This window comes from Chinchilla lanigera, unplaced genomic scaffold (genome assembly GCF_000276665.1).
Source record: "Chinchilla lanigera isolate Chin_1 unplaced genomic scaffold, ChiLan1.0 scaffold00055, whole genome shotgun sequence".
NCBI lineage: Eukaryota > Metazoa > Chordata > Mammalia > Rodentia > Chinchillidae > Chinchilla > Chinchilla lanigera.
This window is the reverse complement of record NW_004955456.1, coordinates 355,827-381,945: the sequence shown is the minus strand read 5'-3', so window position 1 is coordinate 381,945 and position 26,119 is coordinate 355,827. Positions and strand designations below refer to the sequence as shown.

Below are 26,119 nucleotides of genomic sequence, written 5' to 3'. Positions count from 1 at the left end.
GGACCACAGGAAAGTAAAAAAAAAAAAAAAAAAAAGGGCTAGAGATACAGCTCAGTAGGAAGGCCCTGGGTTCAATCCCTAGTTCCACTCCCCCAAAAATTTTTTTTAAAAAATCAGTTCATGTATCTCCTTGTGATTAGTATTTAATTGTCCCTGAGAGAAAAAGAAATTCAAATAGTTTCTAAGAGATAAGGAAGTCTGCATAAATATTAGTCTAAAATTATTGGTTGAATAAAACAGCTTCCCCTTAGTCTTTGTACTTAAATGTAAAAATTATTTATGAATATATAATGAAGAAGAAAATTAAAATCCTTTCTACAAGCAAAATCAAAACAGGTTGGAGGGAGTAATTTTGGGGAAGAAAACAAAATATACTTTGTGGCTCATCTAAGTAATCTGTGTGTATTCACTTAAACAATAACTAATAATGAAGCAATGGTACTTTTTGTTTACTGATTCAGACCCCATGTTTTTGGACAATGTCAGTCTGTGTAAACCTCAGGAGTATTAAATCAGAAAGTGGGTCATCAGTAACAGAATCTGCCCACGTTAGCAAGCTTATTCTCCTAGGCTCCTGGGTTGTGATAGGAATCTAAAGGCTCGGAGAGGGCCAGGCTGTGAAACTACTTCCTCACCCAAGCCAGAGAGGAGTTTGCCATCAGCCCTGTGGGGACGTAGCCCAGGGCTGGTCAGCATGGTGGACAGAGCCTCAGCCGCTGTGTGGTACCCGGGCCCAAGTCCTGCCACTGACGGGCAGACCAGGGTCCACCCCAAGGCCACCGCCATGTTGGTTATTCAGCGTCTTAAAAACATGAGTCAAATCTGTTGAAAACTTACACATGACGCTAATTCAGATACCTCCATGATTCAACAGCCACACTCATCTTTTATTGCTCATGAAGTTTTCAAAATAACAAACCTGGGAAAGGCAAGGGAAGCACTGTGAGCTGTTACTCTAGGATGACGTGTTACCTCCTGAGGGAGGCAGCGTGTGCTGAGGAACGGCAGAATGCTTGCAGCAGACGGCTGAGGAAGGGATCGTGCCTGAGAGGCTGCTGCAGGGAGGAAGCCAGCAGACCGGGCTGGGCAGGCGTGGGGCGAGACCAGGGAGCAGGAGGCCACGCACAGGCAGGTCCCAGGGGAAGGAGGGGAACCTGCCACTGGGCACTGGGGAGGAGAGTGGAGGGAAGCAACAGGGTCCAGAACACCTGCGAGCTTGAGGGTGAAGGACGTGTGTTGCATCCGTGTTGAGCAGAGGCTTTGGATCCATGTGGAGCTCCTGCTTCACAAACTCTCGGCAGGACCAGAACTCCAGCTTCTCAGCATGGTCCAGCAGGACGACAGCCCCTCGTCAGAGAGCAGGAAGGCAGGACTCCCGGGTGTGGTGGGTATGGGTTGGATGTCCATGGCCAGAGCACACAGTGCCCAGCACAAACCTGCCACAGCCCACACCCTCTGGAGAAGCAGCCGTCCCAGCCCTGCTCACTGGTCTCAGTACTCGGTATCCTCCCTCAACTCCTACTTACTGGTGAGGACATAGGAAGAGCTCAGTGCTTGGAAAAGCCTGTGGGAGTCTGGACCTTGGAAAGCAAATCGTCCCCAGCAGGTTAATGTCTGGAAAGCACAGGACAGAGGGACTCTGGTCTTACACTTCCTGACCTCCTGCCCGGCTCCCAGGCCAGCCCACAGGTGGGGCCCAGCCCGCTGCTCCGTGAAGGGAGTTCCACTGGCACACGGCCACACACATCCTCCTTGTCCCTGCTGTGCTCACACTCCGCCAGCTGGACTGACGGGTGGAGCAGCCAGCACACGGCCTGTGAGGCTCGAGTATTGACTCTGGCTTTGTTTTGTCCAAAGAAGCTGTCTCGCTCGTTCTCTGCGAGATCACATACAGCGCTTCGGGCCCCCTCTTTCCTAGACTTAGACAGCAAAAACGGGTGGCTGTGGTTGGCACTGCCCTCACCACTTAGCTCACAGACAGGTGAGCCCTCTGACCACGAGTGGCTTTGTGTAAAGACTGTCAATTCATCGGCTAGTTCTCATGAACAACAGGGCTGCCCCTAAGTTGTGGAAGCAAGAATTTCCGAAGCATAAGTCAGGATTGGGGCAGAACCTTGACTTGGCTCCGAGTTGGCTCAGAAGCTGTTAGTGATTTTTTAATCAGTTCTTCCTGGTCTGTGATCCCCAGAAATGGTTGTGGGTCCCAGCTCATGCTGGCAGGAAGCCTCAGATCTCCACACTGGGACGAGGTCTGTCCCCACATGGTGCTATGTTTAGAAATGGAACTTCAAAGGTGTACTGGGGGTGAGTAGGAGTGAATGAAAGAGTGTTCCTTTTCAAGCAGGCATTAAATAGAAACACACGCACACAGCCCACGGTCCAGCTTCACTCAGCACCACCCCACAGGTCAGCAAGGCCCTTTTCCGAGTGGACAGTGACACGGGGAACAGCGTTCTGAGCAGCAGCAGGGTCCTGGGCAGAGAATCCGCCCGAGGCCCTAGTCTGCATGTCTTCTTCAATGTCTGGTGCCCTGGGCAGATGGGGTGGGCAGCTAGCTGGGTCAGCGTCAGCATTCCTGCCTCAGCATCCCAGCCCCCAGCCAGGCCACACACCCACCACGCGGCAGCAGGCACAGGCTCAGTCTCCCCACGGCTTGAGACAGGAAGCAGTTCATCCATGGGCCCCAAGCTGGCTCCCCTAGACCTGAGTTTGCACTGTTGAGCAAGGGTCTGCCGTGCATCAGGTGCCTTGGCCAGGGGCTGCCCACCTCGATGGCCCTGCATGAGTCACAGGCACACTGCTGTGCAGGTGAACACATCAGTGATGAGGAAGTCACTTCATCCAGGTAGAGCTAGGGTTCCTGTCCAGACCTACACTTGGTCCGGACCTACGCGCAACTCCAAGCCCCCTGGCTACTTACTGACAGATCGACAGAAGTCTGGTTCCTTGTTCTATAGTCAGAACCCCTGAGGCTCTAGTTTTCCACTTTTGTGTTCTGTTTTTTTGTTTTTAAATACTTAGTGACATAGACATGAAATACTGATTCAAGTAGCTCTGCGAAGACCTACAGGAGCTCCCCATTGGTGAAACCACTGCAATAACTCTAGGGGAAGGTCCTCTTTCTCCCTGTCTTGCTTCTCGGGTATTCCCAGTAGTGAAGGGGGAGATGATGCCCCAGGAGAGCAACCCAGGCTGCAGTGGCTGGAGACGCACAAGGAAGACCCAGCCATGCCAGCCTTGTGCACCCGCCCTGCCCGCCTGACCCCAGCCTCCCCAGGGACCATGAAGTAGCTGGCTCCTCCTGCCCAGCATCTCTGCCTCACCTGTCTTCTCCTTGTTGGTGACGGGAGTCCCATGCCTGGTTCTCGGGGAAGGCTCCACATCTACCCCGGCTCACACGTTGCCCTGCGGAGCCTGTGTTCGTGCTGCCACGGTCCCTGCCCGTCCCCAGCACCATGGTGTGGGTCTTAGTCTGAATCTGCAAGAGCCCCTGTGGGGCAGGTAGATATAGTCACACCGCAGTTCAGCCACCAGATGTGGGCTCCCCGTGGCCAAGAGCTGCCGAGGCCCAGAGGGAGGAATTGCTGAGGGCATCTTTGCTGTCAGAAAAAAGCAGCACTCATGTATCAGCCTTTCCTGTACCCAAGCGGTTGTTCTGTGTTCAGATTTTTGACTGTCGTTTGCTTGGCCCACCGTCAGGGAGAGCGGGAACTACTTGTGGGTATCGGTTTTCCCCTAGTGTCCATCTGTAAACCCACAGAACTGTGCATATATTTATAAAGATGGCCTTAAAATATGTGTGTGTTAGAGACTGACTTTTAAAATACATGTTGAAAATAGAAGAGCATTTTTAAAAGAACATCTGAACTATCTTGGGGAGAAAGGTGCATACACACAGAACCCAGGGTCTCTCTGCAGAGACTTATTTGCACAAAAGAAACTCCCAGCCCCATTTTTAGATCAGAAAGATTTTGTTCCCTTGCAAATTACACATCTGTTCCAGAGTTTTTTTCATAAGAAAAAATGATTCTTATAATTATAAAAACAAAAACAAAACCCAGAAGTTGGAACGCAGGTGCCGGGTGCAGAGGAAGCGCCCTCTTGAATCTCCGCAGAGCTGTCTCCCCGCAGTCAGGCGGGTCGGGTTCAATGGCCGTGCTCTCGCAGCCCCACGCCTGCTGCTCCCCGGCTCACCTCCGTGCCTGTGTACAGCAGCCCCTTCCTCCAGGCCTGTCGCTCCTGTGGTGGCCGCCGGCTGGGCCCTGGGCAAACCCGCCTTTCTGGGGCCTCCCCTGGGCCCTGGTCACAGTGCTGTAGCCACCTCCCGAGGCCTTGCCTGAACCGCAGGAAGGGCCTGGAGAGCGCCCGGGGCACAGCAGGTGCTGCTGTGGTCTTCTGGGTGCTTTCCCTCCTCTGCAGTGCGTGTTGGCGCTACGTAGCGGTGAGTGCTTCTGGGGAGGCCGGGGCGTGCGTTCACCTCTCTGAAATCAGTTCCTCTCCTCGCTCTCCGCATCCTGCCCGTCTCCATGGCCCACCTCCTGCTTTCCTGTCATAGGTCTTTGGCTTGATGATGAATTTTGTAGGTTTCTTACGGGACAGAAAATGAACTACAGCTTTCCGAGTCTGGTGATTTCACCTAACCTGCTGGTCCCGTCCAGGTTCCTGCGGATGCCGGATCGCACTCTCTGTGGCCGCGTGAGACCCCTCGCTTGTGGGTTCCGTGTGTTCTTCATCCACCATCCACGGGGGGCATCGAGGCGGCTGCACGCGTGTGCTGCTGTCGGTGGGGCACCGGCTGCGGCGGCGGATCTGCTCAGTCCTTTCGGGAGTGTGCCTGGGGAGGAGCAGCTGGCCAGCGGCCCCTCTGTGTCTGTCAGAGGAGTCGCCCTGCTGATCTGCACAGGGGTCGCCCAGGCTCCTCGAGCAGTGCAGCCCCTCCCACCCCGCCTGGCAGTCGTGCGGTCTCCATGCAGCGTCCTGCCCGGCGAGTGCCATGCTTGCTGCCTGCCACCTGTCCACCAGGGCACTCATCTCAGAGAACCCACAGGCTCTGGAGGAGTGGTCAGCGTCCCAAGGCCGAGGAGGCCAGAGAGGGCAGGACAGTGTGGCTGGCAGCTGTGGGCGGGGAGCGGCGCCCTGCTCCTGCGATGCTCGCCTAGTGCACAGGGAGGCTGGCGTGAGCGGGCAGGCCGGGCTGAGAGGCGAGGGAGCCCACCTGCCAGGGTGGTGGAAACAGCCAGGCACACCTTGCGCTGTGCGCTGTGCCTTTACATTGCCACCCAAGCTGCGTCCAGGACTCTGCGCCTCGCTTCCCAGGGGCCTGGTCAGTGTTCAGCTCTCAGCCGAGAAAGACCCCAGAATACCCAGCCTCGTCCTCTGCTTCCCCTTGGCTTCCGTGCAGCCCACGTCCCTGGGTTTAAACTGTAAAGGATCACAGAAGCCGGCTGCCAAGGCACAGCAGGGTCCGGGCCCCCAGGGGCCCTCGAGAGTTACTGGGTGGAGCCCATCACAGATCAGGGAACGTTGCTGCGTGTGATCTTTTTTAGCCCAACTTTATTCTTAGTAGCCCAGTAACAGGTCAACTTCATTTCTGATTTTCCTGCCATTCAACTGCCTAAAAAGTGGATTTAAGCGTGATACAAGATTGTCAGCTTACAGCACAGAGGAAGGGAACAGTTTGCTGGTGTGGCTGGAGACCGCTGGGCAGGCGGACGTGGTGGTTACTGCCGCAGAAAACCCTCGGTGCCCACAGCCGAGAGCAGGGAGACGGATTTCAAAGCCTGCCATGCGTCATCACTGCGCACAGCTCCCCTGTGGATAACGAGCCAGACCTGAGAGCAATAGCTGTCTTACTGCCCCCGTCCCCTCGCTGGCGGACGCTTGGTGACGCTCTTGGGCACAGTTTGCAGCTCCATCAGACTGCCTTCCAGTAGCTCAGAATCGTTAGTGGACACCTGGACAGTGGGCACGCTCTGCAGAGTCAGCTGAACGCCCCCGTGGCGGTGTGAGGCTTCTGTGAGAGGGCGCAGGAGACAGGGAGAAGTGCACGGCAGCCCATCTCCCGTGGTGGTTCTTCCTGGGCAGTGGAGAGAACAGCAAATTAAAACAATTACGAATTTACCCGGGAAGATCCCCAAGTGTCTGAGTGGATCTGGGCAGCTCTGGAGAAACCTGTTTAAGGCTGCACTTAATCAGTGACACAGATTTGCCCAGGCTTGTGGGCAAGGAGGGGTGTGTGCCCTGTCCTGGCATGAGAAGGCCACAAAACCTACCCCGTAAAACAGCAGCACTTTACACTTAAAGGAAGCAGATTGCTCTTTATGTTAACTGAAGATGAAATGGAGGACTTTCCTTTTTTACTTTTTTTCTAGTACCAGTGTTCGAAAACAAGGCCTTTGTCCTGAGCTATACCTCCAGAATATTTTTACTTTTTATTTTCATACTTGCTAAGTTGCTAAGTTGTCCAGACTGTGCTCAAACTTACAATTCTCCTTCCTTAACCTCCAGGAGCGCTAGAATTGCAGGCATGGGCCACTAGGCCCAGCTCCTGAAGAAAAAGAATAAAAAGACAAATGCTAGGTCAACCTTAGGTGTCTCAGGATGAAACACAGAAAATTTCTCTTACTACATTCACCTGGAGCCAGGTGTGGTGGCGCATGCCTGTAATCCCAGCACTTGGGAGGCTCAGGCAGGAGAATCATTGCAAGTTCAAGACCAGCCTAGGCTGCAAGGTGAGCTCCAGGCCAGCCTAAACTGCACAGGGAGACCCTGTCTCAAAAAGACCAAAACTCCACACATGAAAAAAAAACAAAAACATATACATTCACCTGGATCTGTCACAAAAACTAAGTGCCCCAGAACCAGGTTAATCTCACAAAATGCCACACTATGAAACAGGCCTTCTACAACACCATGCTCGCAGTTGCATGAAGTTCTAAGTCAGGCAGGACCACCCCTAGTGAGGAGTCAGAACTGGGCTTTCTCGCATGTATGATGGGGGTGAGCAGGCGGGCCAACAGCGAGGTCCTCCCCAGGACAGCGGTTAAGGCATGCAGACGCAGACTGTGCATTTGTAGAAACACCAAATGCCACGCCTCGCCCCGCCCAGGCTGTGCAGGGTGCCTGAAACTGCAGCCACCAGCAACTTCCACTGACGTGAAGTAGGGCACGCACCAAATGCAGCTGCAGATGCCTGTGCCTTGCTTTGCAGCACACCCAAGCTAGTTGGCCGATTAACAGGAGACAAAGTAAGTGCAGTGAACGTGACACCAGCGTGTCCACAGAACAACTCCTCCAGTTTTCTAGACGTTGGTAAATCTCCATAGTAAAACCCAAGGACAGAAGAATTCATGTTCTGCAGACCTGAGTCTCGGAACCTGCTGTCCCTGCTTCAGTGGAACTTGTCTCCCGCTGCGCAGGAGTTCTGCGAGCAAGCCGCAAGCATCATACGCCCAGCGCTTAACACCAACACTCGCTGTCTGCTTCTCGACCTCACACAATGTCAAGGTTGTCTCCAGATACATTATTTAAATGCCAAGTCGTAACGCGTATTTATGTGAAACTCTGGAGGTGCAAGATGTTCCCTTCCCTTTCTTTTTGTATTTTCTGATCTGATGAGTTCTTGTAGGGCAGAGTAGCTGCTTTGGATGGCTAACACTTAAATTAGCTCCGTGTGAATCCAAGCATCCTCCTTCAGACGCAGCAGGGCAGTGTGCCGTGACCGAGGTCCCCTAACATTTGTTGCTTGCGTGTTATGTCACTGCCCCCTTCTCAGCAGTTACCTTAAATAAAGGGAAGTTGGAAGGTTCGGTCCGGTCACCCACCATCACAGCAGTCCAGCGGGTCTGTCACCCTCTCCGACGTCCTGTTTGAGGAATACCTGGCTCAGAGGGATTCAAGCTCACACCATAAGGAAGCGGTGGAGCCAATTTCTCCTAGCTTAATTAAAATCTCTTGCTTTGGGCAGTTTTGTCTTAAATCTGCCTGACTAGTTTGTGATCATTTTTTAATAATTTAATTTAATAATTTTGTTTGTATCAGTGGTCTCACATTTGTTTTCTCATACTGTAGATGCACAACAGGAGATGTTATGTTATAAAGATTAAACTTTGCTTTGATGAGGGGATCTAAGCTGGCCTTTTGCTATGGCGCCACTCAGTGCCTCGTGCTTACTGGCCACGTCCTCGTCCTCTGAGCTGCACCCTCCGCCCGCGCTGGCCAGTGCTGATCTCATTCACCTGCTGTCCTGTCCTCTCAGTAGACGAGGAGCATGTCCCAGCAGCAGTCTTCAGCGGCTTCCTGTGACACTTGTGTGAGAACTCTGGGATACCGCTAAGCTAGGAAAGTCTGCCTTTATCACCTCCGCATCTCCTGCTCCCTTGCTATCGAGACAGACCCGCTGGGCAGCTGGACATTTAGGTTTTCTTTGTAATTTTCTGTTCACCATTATTTAAAAGATAAACAATGAACAACATCCAGCGTGCCTGCATCCTGCACCTTGTCACTGGGAGGCCAGTCCCTTCCAGTCCTGTCTGTGATGGAGCAGTTCCAGGACCGTTCCGCCTTGAGGTTGCTGACCAGAGACACTGGGTGGGCAATAATGGAAAGAAGTATGGAACCTTCCTGCCTCTGCAGATGTGGACTCTATATCGTCAACATCCACAGCTTCTGTGTACTGCTGAACTTGAATGAGAGCCCAGAAGGGAAGAGAGGGAAATCCTGCAGAGTTAGGGTGTGAAGACTGTCACGGTCATGCTATGTAGACTAGACAGTATCTGAACTTGTGCCCATTGCCCTGGTTCTGCCGTGCAAAAGCAGATGGGTGATGGGGGCAGAACAGTTATGGGGTGGGAAAAGGGAAGCCTGCAAAATCCCAGTGCGGTACCAAGGGACGTGCCCAAGGCGGGTTAACTTCAGCTCAGTTTGTGCACTGTGACCTGACTCCTGTGTTTGTCACGCACCGACCCTACAGACAGCAGGACCTGGCCAGGTCTTGATCTAAATCCAGAGCCGGGGGGGCTGGGGATTTAGCTCAGCGGCAAAGCACCTGCCTGGCAAGCGCAAGGTCGTGAGTTCGGTTCCCGGTACCGGAGAAAAACCAAAAAAAAAAAAAAATAAAAAAAATTAAAAAATTTAAAAAAAAATAAATCCAGAGCCGGGGCCATGTTTCTTCACTCTTATACTAATTTGGGTTCAAAGTGTGGGCGCTTAACAGGCTCTCTGCTTCCAAAGCCCCAGCCATCTTTGTTTGGGTCACGTCTCTAATGAGCCAGGTCTGTACGTTCCATTTGATTGTAATCCTCTCCTTTGCTGTTAAATATAGACTGCCTACCACTTGTCCACCACCGAGCTTTAGGCCCTGATGAAAATGTCTTCTTGGGCTAGGGACTTAGCTCAGTGGCAAAAGCGCCTGCCTGGCAAGCACAAGGTCATGAGTTCGGTTCCCGGTACCGGAGAAAAACCAAAAAAAAAAAAAAAGAAAAAAAAAAAAGGAAATGTCTTCTTGGATCAAGTCTGATGTCCTAACATGGGGAAGTGTCGCCGGGGTTACGTGGCACCAGGTGCCGTGGGTGGCACATACTGGGCGGACAGGGCTGTGCTGGCTTCTCGTGAACTGAGTGTTTAAGTGTAGTATTTTGAATATCCTAACTGTTCCACAATTAGACCTTTGCTTTGTTCTTTGATGTAAGTGTTTAAAGGAATATTTTAAATCCCTCTAAAGCTGGGTTTTTCAATTACACAGTTGTCATTGATTTTAGGTGAACAATTCTGTGGTCAGAAAATATTAAATATTGCCTAGTATGTTCCACATTCATAAACACTCCTTGCACAATAATGTGACATGCTAAGTGTTACAAAGGAAAATGTTCATTGCATTATTATTAACTCAACCCTGTAATTATATAATTTAAACACTTCCTATTTATTTTTTGTTGACCAGGGATCCTGTAGACTTGTACTTTCTTAACCACTCCCCTAGATCTTTTATCTATTCCTCCTTCAATTCTTACCATCTTCCCTTTATGTGTTTTAATGTAATGCAATCCCATGCACACAGAGGCAATCTTCCTTATTTTGAATTATACCTAATATAAACTTAGTCCTTTATCACATTGGCTTTGAGGTGTCATTTGATCAAAATTAACACTGTGAGTCACTGTAGCTCACAAAGTTAGCAAATATTGTTTTCTTTTCTTTTGCTACGTAGCATTTCACGAGGTCTGTCTTTTCCCTTTGTTCCAGTTTGCCAAGGCACAAGTAACAAGCTTACCCAGTTGGGCACCTTTGAAGACCACTTCCTGAGCCTCCAACGAATGTTCAACAACTGTGAGGTGGTGCTTGGGAATCTGGAGATCACCTACGTGCAGAGAAACTACGACCTTTCCTTCCTGAAGGTCAGTGCAGTGGATCTAGCCAACCAAATGCAACAGAAGCAGATATGAGCAAGGGAGGGCTTTGGCAGCATGTAACTTGAGTGGCCGTTGCAGTTTGAAGGGAAGTGCAGATGCGAGCTTTCTGAGGACCCTTCACTAGCTAGGGTCAAGTTAGGGCTGGAGGAGACACAGAGAGCCCTGAGGCCGGCGTGGCATTCTGTGGCTCCACAGACACACTGTGCTCATGACAGTGACAAAACCTGTAAGGGCTGTGCTTTGCAGCCTGGGCCTGTGGTATGAACCCTGGGTATAGTGCTCTGGTCTCTTGCTGAGGAACAAGACCGAGCCACAAGGGTTTATAACCAGGCCTCGGGATCCCTGCCTGTCTAAAAGCAGGCTTCCAAGTTCGGGTGGTGGTGGTAGTGCCTGGATCAGCTCTGCTTGCCTCTCTTCAGGCAGGTTTTCTCCCTCCGTCCCTATGTCTCTCCCCTCTCTCCTTTCTCTCCTCTCCACCCTCTCCCCTCCCCGCTTTTACCTTTTATCTGTGCTCCTGAGCAGCGCACACTGCCACTGCTACCTTGCTGCAAAAGCAGAAGTGTCACAATACTGTCACGTCCCTTTCCCCCAGCGCCACCCGTGTGACTGCATTTGTGACCGTGTGTGTGACCGTACAGGGAGGTGACCTGGGCCTCTGGATCCATGGTAAACCTGGAGCCCTCCAGTCTTTCACTGAGGAATGGCGTTGTCATGCTTTGTCTTCAGACCATTCAGGAGGTGGCTGGCTACGTGCTCATCGCCCTCAACACGGCAGAGAGGATCCCGCTGGAGAGCCTACAGATCGTGCGTGGGAATGTGCTCTACGAGAACACCTATGCCCTGGCCGTGCTGTCCAACTATGGCGGCAGCAACAGTGCCAACAGAACTGGGCTGCGGGAGCTGCCGCTGCGGAGCCTGCAGGGTGAGCCATGCGTGAAGGAGTGGCGGGGTCCCCTCAGAGGCAAAGCCCCACTCCCCTTGACGACACCTCCGTGAGGGCTGCCTGAGTGCCAGCCCAGCGGTGGAAGCTACTAAGAGAAGGGCAGCTCTGAGCACAGGACGGGGCTCCAGCGTCTCCAGGGCCATGGGGGTGGGAGATGGTCAGACAGAGGCCAGCTGCACTGTTGGCCATGGAGAGCTGTGCACATGGGGTGGAGGAACTCCGGGACGAAGGACAGCAGCAGCCCTCATCCCCAGGGACACAGCACAGGATTCCTGTGTGGTGTGAGACCTGACACACTACCCTGTTCTCTGCGTGCGCTTCCTGCGATAGCATGACTGACAAATTAGGCACAGTAGAGATGAACAGCAGTGGCAAACAATGACAGAGCAACCCTAACAGTCCACTGCAGTGGGAGTTCTGCAGACGGTCTCCAGCGCTGTCTCCCAGAATATCTCACCACACAGCAATGGCTTCACCTGGGGTTTCTGTGGTGATCAGAACTACGGGAGGAGAAGCTGCCAGGGGGAGGGGACTGCCTGACCTAAAGGCCCTGCCCACGTGGGTGACAGCCTCCCGAGTGGGGCTGTGCTCAGAAACTCAGGAACAGGGATGGAGGGTTTCTGGGAGAAGCCTGCACTCTCCTGAGAGGGACAGCAGGAGGCTCCTGGGGGGATTCAGCAGGTGTGGCTCAGAGAGGGAGGCGTTTGACTTCCTTTCATTCCATCTTATCTTATTTGTGTGTGTGCATGTGTGTGGTGCGTAGGTTGGACCCAGGGCCTTCACACAGAGCCACGTCTCCAGTGCTTGTTTTGTTGTTTTTATTTTTAAATTTTGAGACGGTCTCACTAAGCTGCCCAGTAGTAGGCTTGGACTTCCGCTGCTCTCGAGCCTGTCCGAGCGCTGGGATCACAGACGTGCACCACCACCCCGAACATGGGGCATTTGGGCAAGGAAGTCAGTGCTGGGAGGAGTGCTCCTCCTGCTGCGGCGGGTGCCGTGCTCCCTCTCGCAGCCTTGGACCTCCCAGCCCGGCCTTCGCCCCGTGCCCTGCTCTTCCTCAAGCCGGGCCCAGCACTGTGTCCTCGGGGTCGTGGGCATCCCTGAGACTGGGTCCCAGGGCAGGCTCACCCCTGCCCTCCACCCACCCTGGGTGCTCAAGGTGCAGGTGCCCCTCCTGGCACGGGTCCCCAGGGCTGTGACGCCCACCACCCCGCCTGCCCCTCCACGCCGTCCGCACTTCCAGCCCCGCCCAGTCGGCCCAGCACCAGGGCTCTGGCACACCGGCTGGCCCAGCTGCCCTCTGCTTCCTGCCCACACCTGGACTTCCTCTGTGCCCTCTCAGACCCTAGCTCTGGCGAGTCTGGAGCCGCGTGTGCTGCCCTAACCTGAGTGGCATCTGCAGGGCTTCGGGGGTCACTCGGTGCACGCTGGCAGGACCGGGTGTGGGGTGGTGTCTGCGCACCTCTGCACCTCCAGGGCTGCGGCCTGCTCACCGTGCCTCTGTCCACGCAGAGGTCCTGCAGGGAGCCGTGCGCTTCAGCAACAACCCCGCACTCTGCAACGTGGACACCATCCAGTGGCGGGACATCGTGGACAGCAGCTTCCTGAGCAACATGTCGCTGGACCTGCAGAGCCCCCCGAGCGGCTGTAAGTGGGCCCCGAGCTGCTTTGGGGCTCCAGCTGCCCGGGGCAGGGCAGAGAGCACACATTCCACACAGGGTCACGTGGACCTAAACAAAAATAAAATAAGTGTAAGCACATCACCTGCCCCGGGCAAGACTTGGGGACACGGCAGCCGCCCACGGTGCCCCCATAACCGAGGCAGCGAGGCGCACCCCATGGCCTTGAGCAGGCCAGGCTGAGGTCAGGCCTCAGGGGCAGCCGCTGGTGCTGTGAGGCCTGTCCCACCCGCCCATGCTCTGACCACACCAGCTCACACAGGGTGCCCGAAGCCTCCTTGGCCTCCTTCCCAGCTACAGGTGTGGACGCCAGCCAGGACCACGGGCCAACTGGGCGACCCCAGGAGCAAGTGGGCCGGTGTCACCCAAACACCCTGCCTTCGTGCTGCCCATTCATGAGTGGGGTGGGACTGTGAGCGGGCCTGTGGGGACTGGGCCCTTGCCCACCTCCCTAGGGAGTGGCAGACCCTGTCATGCTCACTTGGCCCCACCTGGGCATCGCCCTCCTCTGCCCGTCCCTCACTGCCTCTGGGGGAAAGGGGTCGCCCTTGCTCCTCGGCACCTGCTTCTCATCGCGCCACAGCAGGCCATGGGCCGCACACACTGAGCGCACGCAGGGTCCCGGCAGGCGCCCGCGTGAGTCTCAGAGCCGTCAGCTGGAGCCCTGGCTCCTGCTCGTTGTCTCCTGTTGACGGATTGCAGTTAAACACATTCACGCGTGCAGCTCAGGGGCCTTAGAAGGCTGTCACCGCATCCCCGCACCGATCCCCGGGCCCAGCACCACCATCTTCGTCCTTCTCCACGGACCTGGCGGCCCCAGGGGCCATCAGTCACTTGTCACTCGGTCACTGCGGCTGGGATGTGAGCTGACTGCGATGTTTACCTTTCAGGCCAAAAGTGTGATCCAAGCTGTCCCAATGGGAGCTGCTGGGGCCCAGGAGAGGGGAGCTGCCAGAAACGTGAGTCTGGGCTCAGAGCTGCACCCCCTCGCCCTTCCCCGACAGCGGGGTTCAGGCCACTGTGCCCCCTTTCCCCAGCACCGTGTGACTCCCTGCCCGCCTGGGAGCACAGCCCAGGCCCCATGGCTGCCGTCCTGCACACAGGCAAGCACTGCAGGGAGCTTCCTGCCACAGGGCCAGAGGCCAGCAGCCCTCGGTGACGGGCAAGCTGGCCTGGGCGCCCCCAGCTTAACAAGTGAGAGCCCCTGAGCCCAGTCCCTCTCCTGCACACGGAGCCGCACGCTCCCCGGGGACAGGGCGCTGTGCTGTCTGCATGATCACCACACTACCGTTGTCTCTCTGCCATGGGTACCCACCTGCCAGATGCTCTCTAGAAATGCTCTCTAGAAAGCGTTTTCATACCCACCAAACTTTAGATACAATTCAGCCTACAAAGCATGGTCACCAGCTCACATGCTTTGTGGCCAAGGACCATGACGACATGGTCAGCTTCAACTCTGGCCCTGACCCCAGGCGTAATTGTGACTGGCCATGGGGACTGGGTCCTGTGCGTGCTTTATGCATGGCAGAGAATGCAGTCCAGTCAGCCCCGGTCTGTTTGCTAAGGAGGTCTGAAGTCTGGATTGACCGGAGCAGTTCTCCTAAGCAGTTAGAAATAGGAAAGCACAGTGCCAGGAGGAAGGCGGTGAGGGTGGTCTAGCCTTAAGGAACGTCATGAGGAAGGTTGTGAGGAAGGCCTGGAGGAGGGTCATGATCTGAAGGAAGGTCCCGCACTGGGAAAGTCACGAGGAAGGTCCTCAGGAAGGCCATGAAGAACAAGGCCCTCGGGAAGTTCAGAGGAAGGGCCTCTGGAAGGTCGTCAGGGAGGGGTCAGGAAGGTCATGACTGGTTGAGTCTGACTGAATGTGATACCTGAACCCCGAAATCCACCCTGCCCCGTGGTTCGTCCGCCAGCGCCCGACTCAGCTCGCAGGTGACCGCCCTCTCCCCTTGGTTTCAGTGACCAAGATCATCTGTGCCCAGCAGTGCTCGGGGCGCTGCCGCGGCAAGTCCCCCAGCGACTGCTGCCATAACCAGTGTGCAGCCGGCTGCACCGGGCCCCGGGAGAGCGACTGCCTGGTAAGACCCCGGCCCTGAAGGGACCCGGCCCACCACGCTGGCCTCACGCTCGCCCTGGCTTATTATCTCCAACAGAAGCTTATTGTCTCTGTGGGCCTTGGGCACCACACACAGCTATAGACCAGGGACATCCTGGAGGTCCTGGCCCCCCAGGGCTGCTGGGTAGGATTCCGAGGGTCAGCACCTGGGTGGCAAAGCTCTTCCAGGTTCCAGAAAAGAAGGTCAGTCCTCAGCTGGACTCCAGAAGATTCTATGGTTTCATGGAGGGGAAGGGCACACCTGGGATCCCAGCACTCTGGGAGGCTGAGGCAGGAGGACTGCAAGTTCAAACCCACCCTGGGCAACAGCAATTTCGTGAAACCCTGGCTCAAAAATTTAACAAAAATGAAAAAGGCCTGGGGATGAGACACAGTGTGAAGGCCCGGGATTCAATCCCAGAACGAAAAGATTCGAACCGGGGGGCTGGGCTGCCTCTACTGCACAGCAGGAAGGAGATTTGCGTGGCTCCTTGGAGAGTTACACCTGCCGTCGGCCCGGCTCCGCAGCGCCCTCCTTCCTAACAATGAGTAAATTCTGTGGTGCGGCTCAAACTTTGTCAGGGAGCCCAGCGTAAACTGAGTGTAAACGTAAGACCACTCCACAGCTGCTGCCAGAAAGAAAGAGCGCTCCTTCCTGTGTGCAGTCAGCTGAGACACTGACAGACCCTTGCCTGTGAGTCATAGCAGCTGGGGCCAAGGAAATCGCACCTCCAAGAGTTTTCCGACTTCTCGGAAGCACTTTCTGGGCTTCCCTGAGCCTGATCCCGTGCCCCGAGTCTCCTGGGCTTCCGGTCTGACACCTGAGCAGCACGGCACCTTCGTGCCCAGGCGCTAGCGTCTTTGTCCCCTGCCCAGCGTGTCTGTCCCTCCGACACAGGTCTGCCGCAAGTTCCGAGACGAAGCCACCTGCAAGGACACCTGCCCTCCACTCATGCTCTACAACCCCACCACCTACCAGATGGACGTCAACCCCGAGGGGAAGTACAGCTTCGGCGCCACCTGCGTGAAGAAGTGTCCCCGTGAGTCCCCGAGCGGCAGCCCTGCCCCGGGCAGTCTGGGTGGCCGTGACCCTGTGCTCCTGCCGAGGGGACTGTTGCTCACTACGCGAAGTCCTCTTTGTCTGTTCTAGTCTGGACGGCTGGAGGGGCGCCCACCACTCAGACCCCACCCTCCATGCCGCGCTCGTGGTCCGTGGCCGTGGCCTGGCTGCACAAACCTGTGCCTCTGCTCCAAGCCCACATGGGCCCGCCGTGGCCTGTGAGGAGCCAGAACACACAGCAGCAAACCCATCTCCTGGAATTCACTGCTCCCCACAGCTTACTGAGCTCCCCCTGGTCAGGCCAGGGCCTAGGTTCTCGCAGGGCACAGGCCCGATGTCAGCTGCGCAGGAGCGGGAGCTGGACTGTGCACTTCTTACAGAAACACAGTGTGCAGTGAACACGGCACTGGTCTTCCCGGAACCACCCGCCGGGCCAGGACAGCCTGTGTCCTGAACCCGGGCCTGGGCCAGAGCTGGGCCGCTGCTCTGCCCGTCACTCCGGTTCGCTGGGCTGAGCAGGCTCCCAAAGACCTGACCCCAGCGGAGCGGATCCACGGCGTGGCTGAGCCCCTAGGGGACTCGGGGAAGTGCTGTTTGCTTCCTCCTGGTGCCTGTAGGGAAGAGTGGTGTGGACGACTCCTAAACAGGGACTGTGAGTGATGTCGAGAGCTGTAGGAGCCAACCTTGATTTCTAGAGGGGAGATTGGGAAAAACTATAAAAGACCAGCAGTGAGGAGGAGATTATTTTGTCCTGCTGGAGCTGTAGATGAAAAAATTTAACTGTGCAGAAAAAAAGTCCACAAGTGGAATAATCAGCCCTTGTGTGCCAAAAGGCAAACAAGATACAGAAAATGTTGCTACACTGCCCCAGAGGAGACCCTGTGAGGAGGGCACTGGACGACCCAGGAAACCATGCAAACACTCAAGGCCCAGGCGTCAGAGCAGCCCTCATCACTCAGGGCAGGGGCATTCAGGCCCCTGGGGCATGCAGAATCAGCGGCCTGCCCCTGTCCCAAGGGACACTGGCCATGGGGGAGCAGGGAGACCCTGCTCTGAGTGCAGCCACTGCGGGGTGGGACGGTGCTCAGGCCCAGCTGTGGACAGGGCCCAGCAGGCAGACCCTATTGAGACACCCCAGCTACAGCCCCAGCCCTGGGCATGTGTTGCCTGGCCTGGGGCCGCCTTTGCCATCTCCCGCTCCCCTCCTCCTCCTCCCCCTCCCCTCCCCTTCCTCCCGGCCCCCTACTCTGCAGCGGTCCCTTGCCTTTGTCTCTTCATGCTGTGTCCTCCGGGTGACCCCAGCGCAGGGCCACTGTCTCCTTCACCACGTGTGGGCAGAATGGGAAGACTTCTGTGGGAACAGGGCCACCTGCTGCCCGCGCCACTCTCTCTGCCCCTGCAGGGAACTACGTGGTGACTGACCACGGCTCCTGTGTCCGAGCCTGTGGCCCCGACAGCTACGAGATGGAGGAGGACGGCGTGCGCAAGTGCAAAAAGTGTGAAGGGCCCTGTCGCAAAGGTAGGGGCCTGCGGGCGAGGCCCGACCCTCCTGACCCTGTTCTGGGACTCTTGGCCAGCGCCGGATGGACACACCACTCTTCTAACTGAAAACCCACAGTGTCTTTTTTCCTGGTACTGGGGTTTAAACTCGGGGCCTTCACACTGAACTCTATCCCCAGCCCTTTTCATGCTTTCATATAACATCTCTAAGTCACTAAGTTGCCCAGGCTGGGCTCAAACTGGAGATCTTCCTGCCTCAGCCTCCCAGAGTGCAGAGATTACCAGCGTGCACTGTCCATTTTGCCTTAGGACAGAAGCTAAAGCTGTGACAGTGGCTCAGGGCATCAGAAAGTCATTGTCCAGGGAGCTCTGTGGGCAGGGCCATGGGAGCAGAGCAGAGACAGGGACAAGCGTCGGCGGGGCAGTCAGACCAGGGGACCCGAGGGGCTGTGGCAAGGACACAGGGTGGCGCCTGCTCACACACCACACACCTGGAGCCTGCCAGGCCCTGCCGGGCTCCCCCGGGGTCTGCCGCGTGACTGTGTGACCTCATGGAATGGAGGCGTGTGGCAAGGGTTCTCGCGGCAGGAGCCCCTCCCCTCCGCTGCCTGGGAGCCCCGTTGTTCCAGCTCGGCCGGGTGAGTGAAGCCAGCCTTTCTGTCCTCAGTTTGCAATGGAATAGGAATTGGGGAGTTTAAAGACACTCTTTCCATAAACGCCACGAACATCAAGCACTTCAGGAACTGCACGACCATCAGCGGCGACCTGCACGTCCTCCCCGTGGCCTTTCGGGGGTGAGTAGCACCGGCCCCTCCCGCAGAGAAGCAGCCTGCGTTGTTCCCCCGCGGCTGGCGGCGGGTGACACTCTGCTGTCCTTGCAGGGATTCCTTCACGCGCACACAGCCCCTGGACCCCAAGGAGCTGGACATCCTGAAGACAGTGAAGGAAATCACAGGTCCGCGCACGTCCCCAGCCTCCGTGGAGCTCAGCACTCTCTAGGGAGAGCTTGGCATGCACTTCCTTCTCCCCGACCAAGACCCTGCCCTGAAATCCCACCGTTCAGGGTTAAACCGCGGATAGTTTCAAAAACGCAGTTTCCCCCTCAGGTATGAACTAACAAGGAAGCCCAGGCTGGGAACCTGTGCGGTCCCTCACTCTCCAGCCCAGGCTGGCGCCTGTGTGCCCTGGCCCCGGCCCCATCAGCCACAGAGGGAGCAAGGGCAGAGGAGGGCAGCGTGGGCTCTCAGGACTTGGAGAGCGGACAACCGGCCCCTGCCTGGCACGGGGCTGCCTCTGTGTGCATCCCCATGGAGAGCTCGTTAGACTGGGAGACGGGCTGTTTGGGGGCTGCAGATGAATAAGGAGAACACTCAAAAGTCATTGTAACTGCTGCTCCGTAACTGGCAGCTGTAACCAGAGAGAGAGCCGCTCACACGACAAAGAGCACGGTGAATGCTTAAACTCTTAAAGTGTGTTACAGTGAGGACACGCTGCTGTGAATCCCCCCCAACCCCCGCTCCTTCCGACAATCCTCCCTTCCCCTGCCCCTTCCCGCAGCAGCCTGGAGTCCTCTTTCCAGAGTGTCCTCAGCCATGCTGTCCTCCCTGCCTTCATGTTCCGAGGGTCTCTTTCTTGGACATTTGACTTTGGGGAGACCCAGCAGTCACACGGTGCCAGGCCTGGTAAATGAAGTGGGTGAGGACCCAGCGCCATGTTTACAAGCTGCCTTTCCATTGGCTGGCGCTCTGCGGGGACGTTCGCCATACTTTCTGTCACACTTTGCAAAGACACTCAGGAGAGAGGCCTCCAGAGCTGCCACGGAGTGGAAGAACGATGGGACGAGCGTGTTTGAAGCGAGGAGGGGTTTTGAGGGGCACCATGGCAGTGTCTCGGGCTGTAATACATTTATTTAAAGCACTCACTGCGTGTTTGGATCGCTCCACATGCAAAGCCTCCTCTGTGAAAGGCAGCAGTATGACGGGCAGCGTGGTGGGAGCTGAGGGTCAACGTGGCCGGCTGGCAGTGTGGACCCCGCGGAAGGTGTGGACCGCGGGAGGGTTGTGCTGACTGGCACTGCACGTGGAAAGGACAGACGAGCCCGGCCCCACCAGATTCCCCGTTCCTCCCCACATGACCGTCTCAGCAGAGTTCCCCCGTCCACACTGTGTCTGAACCCTCTTCTGCCTTCCAGGGTTCTTGCTGATTCAGGCCTGGCCTGAGAACAGGACCGACCTCCACGCGTTCGAGAACCTGGAAATCATCCGCGGCAGGACTAAGCAGCAGTAAGTTGACCACAGCGAAGCTGGCTGGCTCTGTGTGTCTTTTTATTTTGGAGTTAGACTCGCAAGGAGTCGCGGCAGTAGTGCAGACTCCTGGTGCGTCCTCCCCGCTCCCCTTTCATGACTGTCCGGCACACCCAGGCCAAGGGTCCTTGAAGGACCTAACAGCACTGCTCGGCACTCACTGTGTCCCTTGCCTGCATTTGTCCGGTCTCCGCGTCCAGCCAGGCCCCCACTGCACTGAGCTCTTGAGCTGCACCGGTTCTGTGTCTCCCCCTGCGCTCTGTGGCCAGGGGGCCGGGGCGTGTAGAGTGACCCTGTTTCTGGCTGATGTCTCCCCGTGCAGGTGAGGCTCTGCACACCCCATCAGGGAGTGGAGAGATTTGTTACCACTAGATTTCCCCCAAGATTTCCACTGTTCCAACTGAAAGTGAAATAGGGAGAGGGAGGTCTTTAGGTCAAGCCTGCCTCAGAAACTGTCCGTCACGAGCACTGTCCGTCATGACCACATGCCCCGAAGGGCCAAGTCATTCTGTCCAGTGTGAAAGAAAATCAGAAGCCGCACGCAGCAAAGAGCCGTTGCTCTCCTTGCACCGTGCTGGCCGAAAGCCTCTGATGCTGAGCACGAGCTGCTGCCTTCCTTGAAGGCCTTTGCCCGGGCCCTCGGGATACCTTCTCTGCCCTGGCATGCAGACCTGAGGGCTCACAACAGGGTTTTCAGACAGCTGCTCTGGGCACTCCTGATGCTGTCAGGGATTTGAGCAGGTAAGGGCTGTCTGTTTTCCCACTTGAACAAGAAGTCCAGTGATACCAGTCTCCCTGCCTAGGATGACGGCTGCTTCCATGTGTCTCCCCCAAGCCCCACTCTGCCCTGTGGGAGGACCCAGCCAGCCCTGTGCCATGGCGGCCCTGGGCACGTGCACACAGGCTGTGACAGAGGTTAGGATGTGTTCTCAGTGTCCAGCAAAGTAAATAATGGCATGAGGGGTGTGCTGCACCTCCCAGCCTGCCTCGGAGCTGAAAGGAGCTACCTGCACAGGGCGGGCAGTTCCCCTCCAGGCCCCACAGCTGGAGGCGGCCTCCCACAGGCCCGGTGCGTGGCTGGTGCCGCCGAGGCCGGGCGTGGCCTTTGTCCCGGGCTCCCTTCTCAGTCGGTTCTCTTCCCCTCTCAGTGGTCAGTTTTCCCTCGCCGTCGTTGGCCTGAACCTGACGTCCCTGGGACTGCGCTCCCTGAAGGAGATCAGCGACGGAGACGTGATCATCTCAGGAAACCGGCACCTGTGCTACGCCAACACCATCAACTGGAGGAAACTGTTCGGGACTTCCAGTCAGAAAACCAAAATTATAAACAACAGAAACGAAAGAGACTGCAGTGAGTAGCCAGCGTCCCACCGGCCTCGCGAACAGCCCTGCGGGTCATTTATTCTGAAGTGGAACAGTCAGGGCTAAACACGTCAGTCACGTTCTCCGTTCCTTAAGAAGCAAGTTGACATTTGCACAGGGAGACTCACCGGCCCTCTCCAGAGCGTGCGTCCTCGTTTCGCAGGACAAACGGCCTGAGGTTTGAGCTCCCGGTTGCTTGTAATTTAAAGGACTAAGTTCAGTTCTGGTCGTTCTCCGTGATACTTTGCACGGAGGTTGCTCCCTGCTCGCGTCAGCCTGTGATGACAACGGTGGGCGTGCACACCCGCACACCCAGACAGGCGGGCGGCCTCCACCTCACACTTTCGGTTCCGATCTGAGCAGTTCGGCAGCCCTTACAGCCAGTGGGTGCAGCAGGCTCTGGGTGGAGATCCTGCCCACTGGGAGAGGCTGACCTGAGTTCCAGGGCTGGTCGGTCCCTCCCAGGCTTGTGAGGTGGCCAGTGCCCTTCCTCTCTGAAGACTTGGGATTCCTCACCCATGAATTGGCTTTGATGGGCTGGGAAGGGTGATGCACCCCAGGGAGGCTGAGGCAGGAGGATCACAGTTTGGAGCCCTGCCTGCTCCAACTTCCCAAGACTCTGTCTCTGAAGGTTTGTGTATGGGATGGGGAACAGGAGGGAGCTGAGATCCAAGGCCCCAGGTTCTTTGCCCAGGGAAGAAAAAGGCTGTGATGATTCCCTTGTCAGAGTGCTACTCAGTTCAGTGGAGTTCCATGTGTGGTGCCTGGCAGGTAGCAGCCAGGTCCGGCCTGGAAGGAGGGCCTGCCGTGACCCAGGCCTGCGTCTTCGGGGCCTTATGACGGTGCCACACACAGCTGGGAGGGTGTGGTCTCTTCAGCCAGGCCTATGGCGCCTGACCCTGTCCCCTCTGTGTCTTCCAGAGGCTGAAGGCCACGTCTGCCATCCGCTGTGCTCATCTGAGGGCTGCTGGGGCCCCGAGCCCCGGGACTGCGTCTCCTGCCGGAATGTGAGCCGGGGCAGGGAGTGCGTGCCCAAGTGCAACGTCCTCGAGGGGTGAGACCCATTCCTTTGTCCCCACAGCCCTCTCTCGCCCGGTCATTTGCAGGGTTGCTGAAGGTTCGCAGCGCTCAGGCAGACTCTGCCTGTCTTGTTGACCGTGGCCTGCGTTAGACTTTTGAGACACTGCTCATCACTATAGGAAAAAAGCACTTCTATTTATTACTTACACCTGCCCAACAGTTTATAAAATCTCTTTAATTTTTCTAACTCGTGCAAAGCTGCAGTTGCCAGAGCGTGGTGGGCACCCTGGGTGTCTCCATCCGCTAACACAAAGCCGTCTCCTGCTCGGTTCCGTTCTCTGTGCCTCCCTGGTGCAGCTGGACACCGAGTGATGCAGGCAGCCATGAACTGCAGCAGGGCAAAGGGAGAAGTAACGCGCTTGGTGCCTGTGGAGTGGAGTTGCGATCAGTAAAGAGGAAAGTCTGTGGACACTGAAAATCCCAGCACTGATGTGGAGTTTTCCACAACTAAATGCATTGGAAAGTCGAATGGTAGAGTAGAGAGAGGAAGAGGCAATTCTAAAACATACGTAAGAGAATCATAACTTGGATGGAGGGGCACCTTGGGCATGACAGGGGGCGGTGGGCATCTGCCTTTCTGCCTGGATCCGCAGTGTCCAGGCGCAGGCTGGAAAGCCCAAGTCACTTACGTGCTGACAGGCTCAGAACAGTCTGGGTACTTGACCAAGCTACCTCGGCTTCAGGGGAGGAGTATCCCACTGCAAATGGACATCCCCATTTTGAGTTTTCAAGTGTCCTTTGAAATATGAGGAAATTAAAATAACCAGACCCAGAAGCTGGGTCTCTCTGTCAGCATGGAGAGCCCTGGTATCAGCGGCACCTGCTCCCTCTGCAGCCTGGCCACTCAGCAGTGACCCCAAAACACCGCTGTCTCTTTTGGTCTTGTTGATGCCCTTTGCCTAAAGGACGACTCGAGGCGCAGGTCCCTGCTTGGCGTGAGGGCCTTCAGTTAATTTCCAGGCAGATTGATCTAGGTATCGTGAGGCAGCTGAAAATTTAACAAGAAAAATGCACCTTGCTCTACACATCTTGACGAAGGCTGTGAAAATACTATGAGGAAGAACTTTCCTCTGTTCTGAGGAATAAGCCCTGCAGGAGTTCAGCACTCCACCTTCCTTTTCCGTCCTGTTCTGCAGTAGCCTCTTCCCTCCCCCTCACCTAAACATCTGTGAGTCTGTGACTAGAGGGAGGGACGCCTGCTCAGGACTTTTGTCGTTTTTGTGTTGCTTGCCCAGTGTACGGAAACAGCCACGGCAAATGCAGGGCGGTGTACGGCTGTAACGGGCCTTACGTGTTAGTTCCTCGGGCTGAGCAAGGACCCAGTTAATAAAACCGCACATTACGCCACAGCGCAGTGCCGGAGTCCTAGCTCTGCGACCTTTGCCCGGAGGGGCTCTGAATTGGGGGAGAGGCGCTCTGCGCTCCCTGACTCTCGCCCGCCTGTCTGGAAGGGCTAGCGTGACAGTCCCCTCTGCTTCCCAGGGAGCCCAGGGAGTTCGTGGAGAATTCCGAGTGCATCCTGTGCCACCCAGAGTGCCTGCCCCAGGCCAGGAACGTGACCTGCACCGGCCGGGTAAGGGCCCTCCGCCACCTCGGCCGGGACGTGGGTGAGCCTCCCCTGAGCCCCTCAGGAAGGAGTCTGGGCAGCCGCTGCGGGGGACAGCCGCAGGAGGGAGCCGAGGGCACAGAGCGGCGAGTGAGGTGTGAGGAGCCCTCCTGTGCCCCACCCACACCCGGCTCCCAACGGCGCTCTTCCCATCCCGCGCCTGGGCGGTGCCGAGGCCCGTGGTGGTCAGCTTCCCGTCTCTGACATCCGCTGCCTTGGCTTACCCACCTCGTCAAATCCCATCAAAGGCAGAGCACCACTGAAGTTAGTGGAGACTTTTGCAAAACTCCTACCAAAGCTTAAATTCAGCTTGATTTCTGCGTGTCTAGGATCAGTCATGTGAGGAACACGCGTGAGCTCAGGTTCCTCTGGCACCAGACGGCCTGTGTCTTGAACGTCAGTATCACGCGTGGAGAGCTCTGTTCAGGTCCTGGCTTGGCAGCCACACCTGAATCCACCAGTGGACAGCGTTCCTCAGCTGTCTCGTGTCAGGAGGGTAACGGGGCTGTGTTTGCGGGGCTAGGCTGCCGCTGCAGCCAGTTACGAAGGAAACCGCTGGTCCCTGGTTTGCACGGTGACGTTTTCGTCATCACAGTAAACTAACTGGTGATGCCAGCGTTGCCTCCAGCCGGTCTGGTCTGAGGCCGTTCGGCCTGACAGTGGCTCCCTGCGCCGCTGTCTCGTGGCTGGGACACAATGCCAGGCACCCGTAACTTGCAGGAGGAGAGGGCAACTCTGGCTCCCGGGCCCAGTTCTTGGCTGGCCGGCTCTAAGCCAGAGTGCATCACAGAGGACAGCTGCTCCCCTCACAGTGGCCAGGAAGCAGTGAGAAGGGAGGAGCCAGGAGGGAGGAGCGCCCCCCAGGTCACCCCAGTGCCGGCCTCCAGCCAGGCCCCGCTCCTAACCGCAACTCAGCTGTGACCCCCAGGATGCAGGGACCGCCCCAAAGCCTGGCTGTGATCACAGGAGGCTCAGAGACGCCTAGATCCAAGCCACCACAGTGGGCTGGCAGAGGGGGCATGTCACCAACGGGCAGCTGCCTGCGTGGCAGAGAGTGAGAAGCAGCCCCATGGCCCGAGGCTTTTGTGCTGGGCTTCTGCTGGGTGTAGCAGGAACAAAACTAAGCAGAGAATCGTGGGCTGGGGCAGTAGCTCGAGGGTAAAGCACACACCCAGCGAGAGTGGAGCCCTGGGTTTGATCCCCAGGACCACAAAAATAAATGAAAGAAGTACACCAACCAAGGTGGCTGTGACGAGGAAAGGTCTCCACACAAAAGACCAAGTGAAGGCAACACAGTGTAAAAATACCTTTTTCTTCTTTTCCGTCCTGCAGATTCAACCCAGAACCTTCACATGAGCTATGTCCCGAGCCCTTTTTTTCTGAGACAGGGTCTCACTAAGTAGCTAAATTGTCCAGGCTAGTCTGGAGCTTTGATCCTCCTGCCTCAGCTTCCCAGAGTCTGGGGTGGCTGAACCGTTTCTTTTACATCTGTGTACATTATGTGCATTTAAAGCCAGGAGGACTTCGTGTTCAGATACTCGTAGCGGTTGAATCAAGCAAGCGCACTCCTAGAACGGGTCTTCTACTCTGGGAATTGCCTTACCATCCCACTTTTCCCTCATACAAATTGTCAAATGAAGAGCAAACCCTGTTTCGCAGAGAAAGGGGCAAGCTCAGACTCCCTCCCGTGCGCCGTGCAGGGTCCCGACAGCTGCGTGCAGTGCGCTCACTTCATCGACGGCCCTCACTGCGTCAAGACCTGCCCAGCGGGGATCATGGGGGAGAACAACACGCTGGTGTGGAAGTACGCGGACGCCAGCCGGGTGTGCCGCCTGTGCCACCTCAACTGCACCTACGGGTGAGTGGGGCCCGGCGCCCGCCCCGGAGCCCGCAGAGCACAGATGCGTGCCCACGCAGGCCGGCACCCAGGGTCCCAGCAGTGGCTTCCAAGCCGTCTGAGTGGCCGCTGCGGGTGCGCGGGCCCCGTGCTGCGGCGGCCACAGGACAAGCTGGGCACAGGTCTAGGTGCTGGGGAACAGCGCACCCCTCAGCTGTGTCGCAGTGCTGAGCGAGGTCCGGACACCA

The 26,119-nt window shown here is 56.5% G+C and overlaps 1 protein-coding gene across 1 annotated transcript in view; it reads left to right on the top strand.

Annotated features, from left to right (window-relative positions):
- Egfr (epidermal growth factor receptor) overlaps positions 1-26,119 on the top strand; it is a 135,210-nt gene that overhangs the window by 74,486 nt on the left and 34,605 nt on the right. The window contains exons 2-15 of the mRNA XM_005396877.2: positions 10,243-10,394; positions 11,136-11,331; positions 12,865-12,999; positions 13,922-13,990; positions 14,991-15,109; positions 16,025-16,166; positions 17,589-17,705; positions 18,354-18,480; positions 18,568-18,641; positions 19,878-19,968; positions 21,138-21,337; positions 22,270-22,402; positions 23,911-24,001; positions 25,735-25,892. Of these exons, the coding sequence (XP_005396934.2) occupies positions 10,314-10,394; positions 11,136-11,331; positions 12,865-12,999; positions 13,922-13,990; positions 14,991-15,109; positions 16,025-16,166; positions 17,589-17,705; positions 18,354-18,480; positions 18,568-18,641; positions 19,878-19,968; positions 21,138-21,337; positions 22,270-22,402; positions 23,911-24,001; positions 25,735-25,892 (1,733 nt within the window). The 5' untranslated portion in view covers positions 10,243-10,313. The remainder of the gene's footprint in view (positions 1-10,242; positions 10,395-11,135; positions 11,332-12,864; positions 13,000-13,921; positions 13,991-14,990; positions 15,110-16,024; positions 16,167-17,588; positions 17,706-18,353; positions 18,481-18,567; positions 18,642-19,877; positions 19,969-21,137; positions 21,338-22,269; positions 22,403-23,910; positions 24,002-25,734; positions 25,893-26,119) is intronic.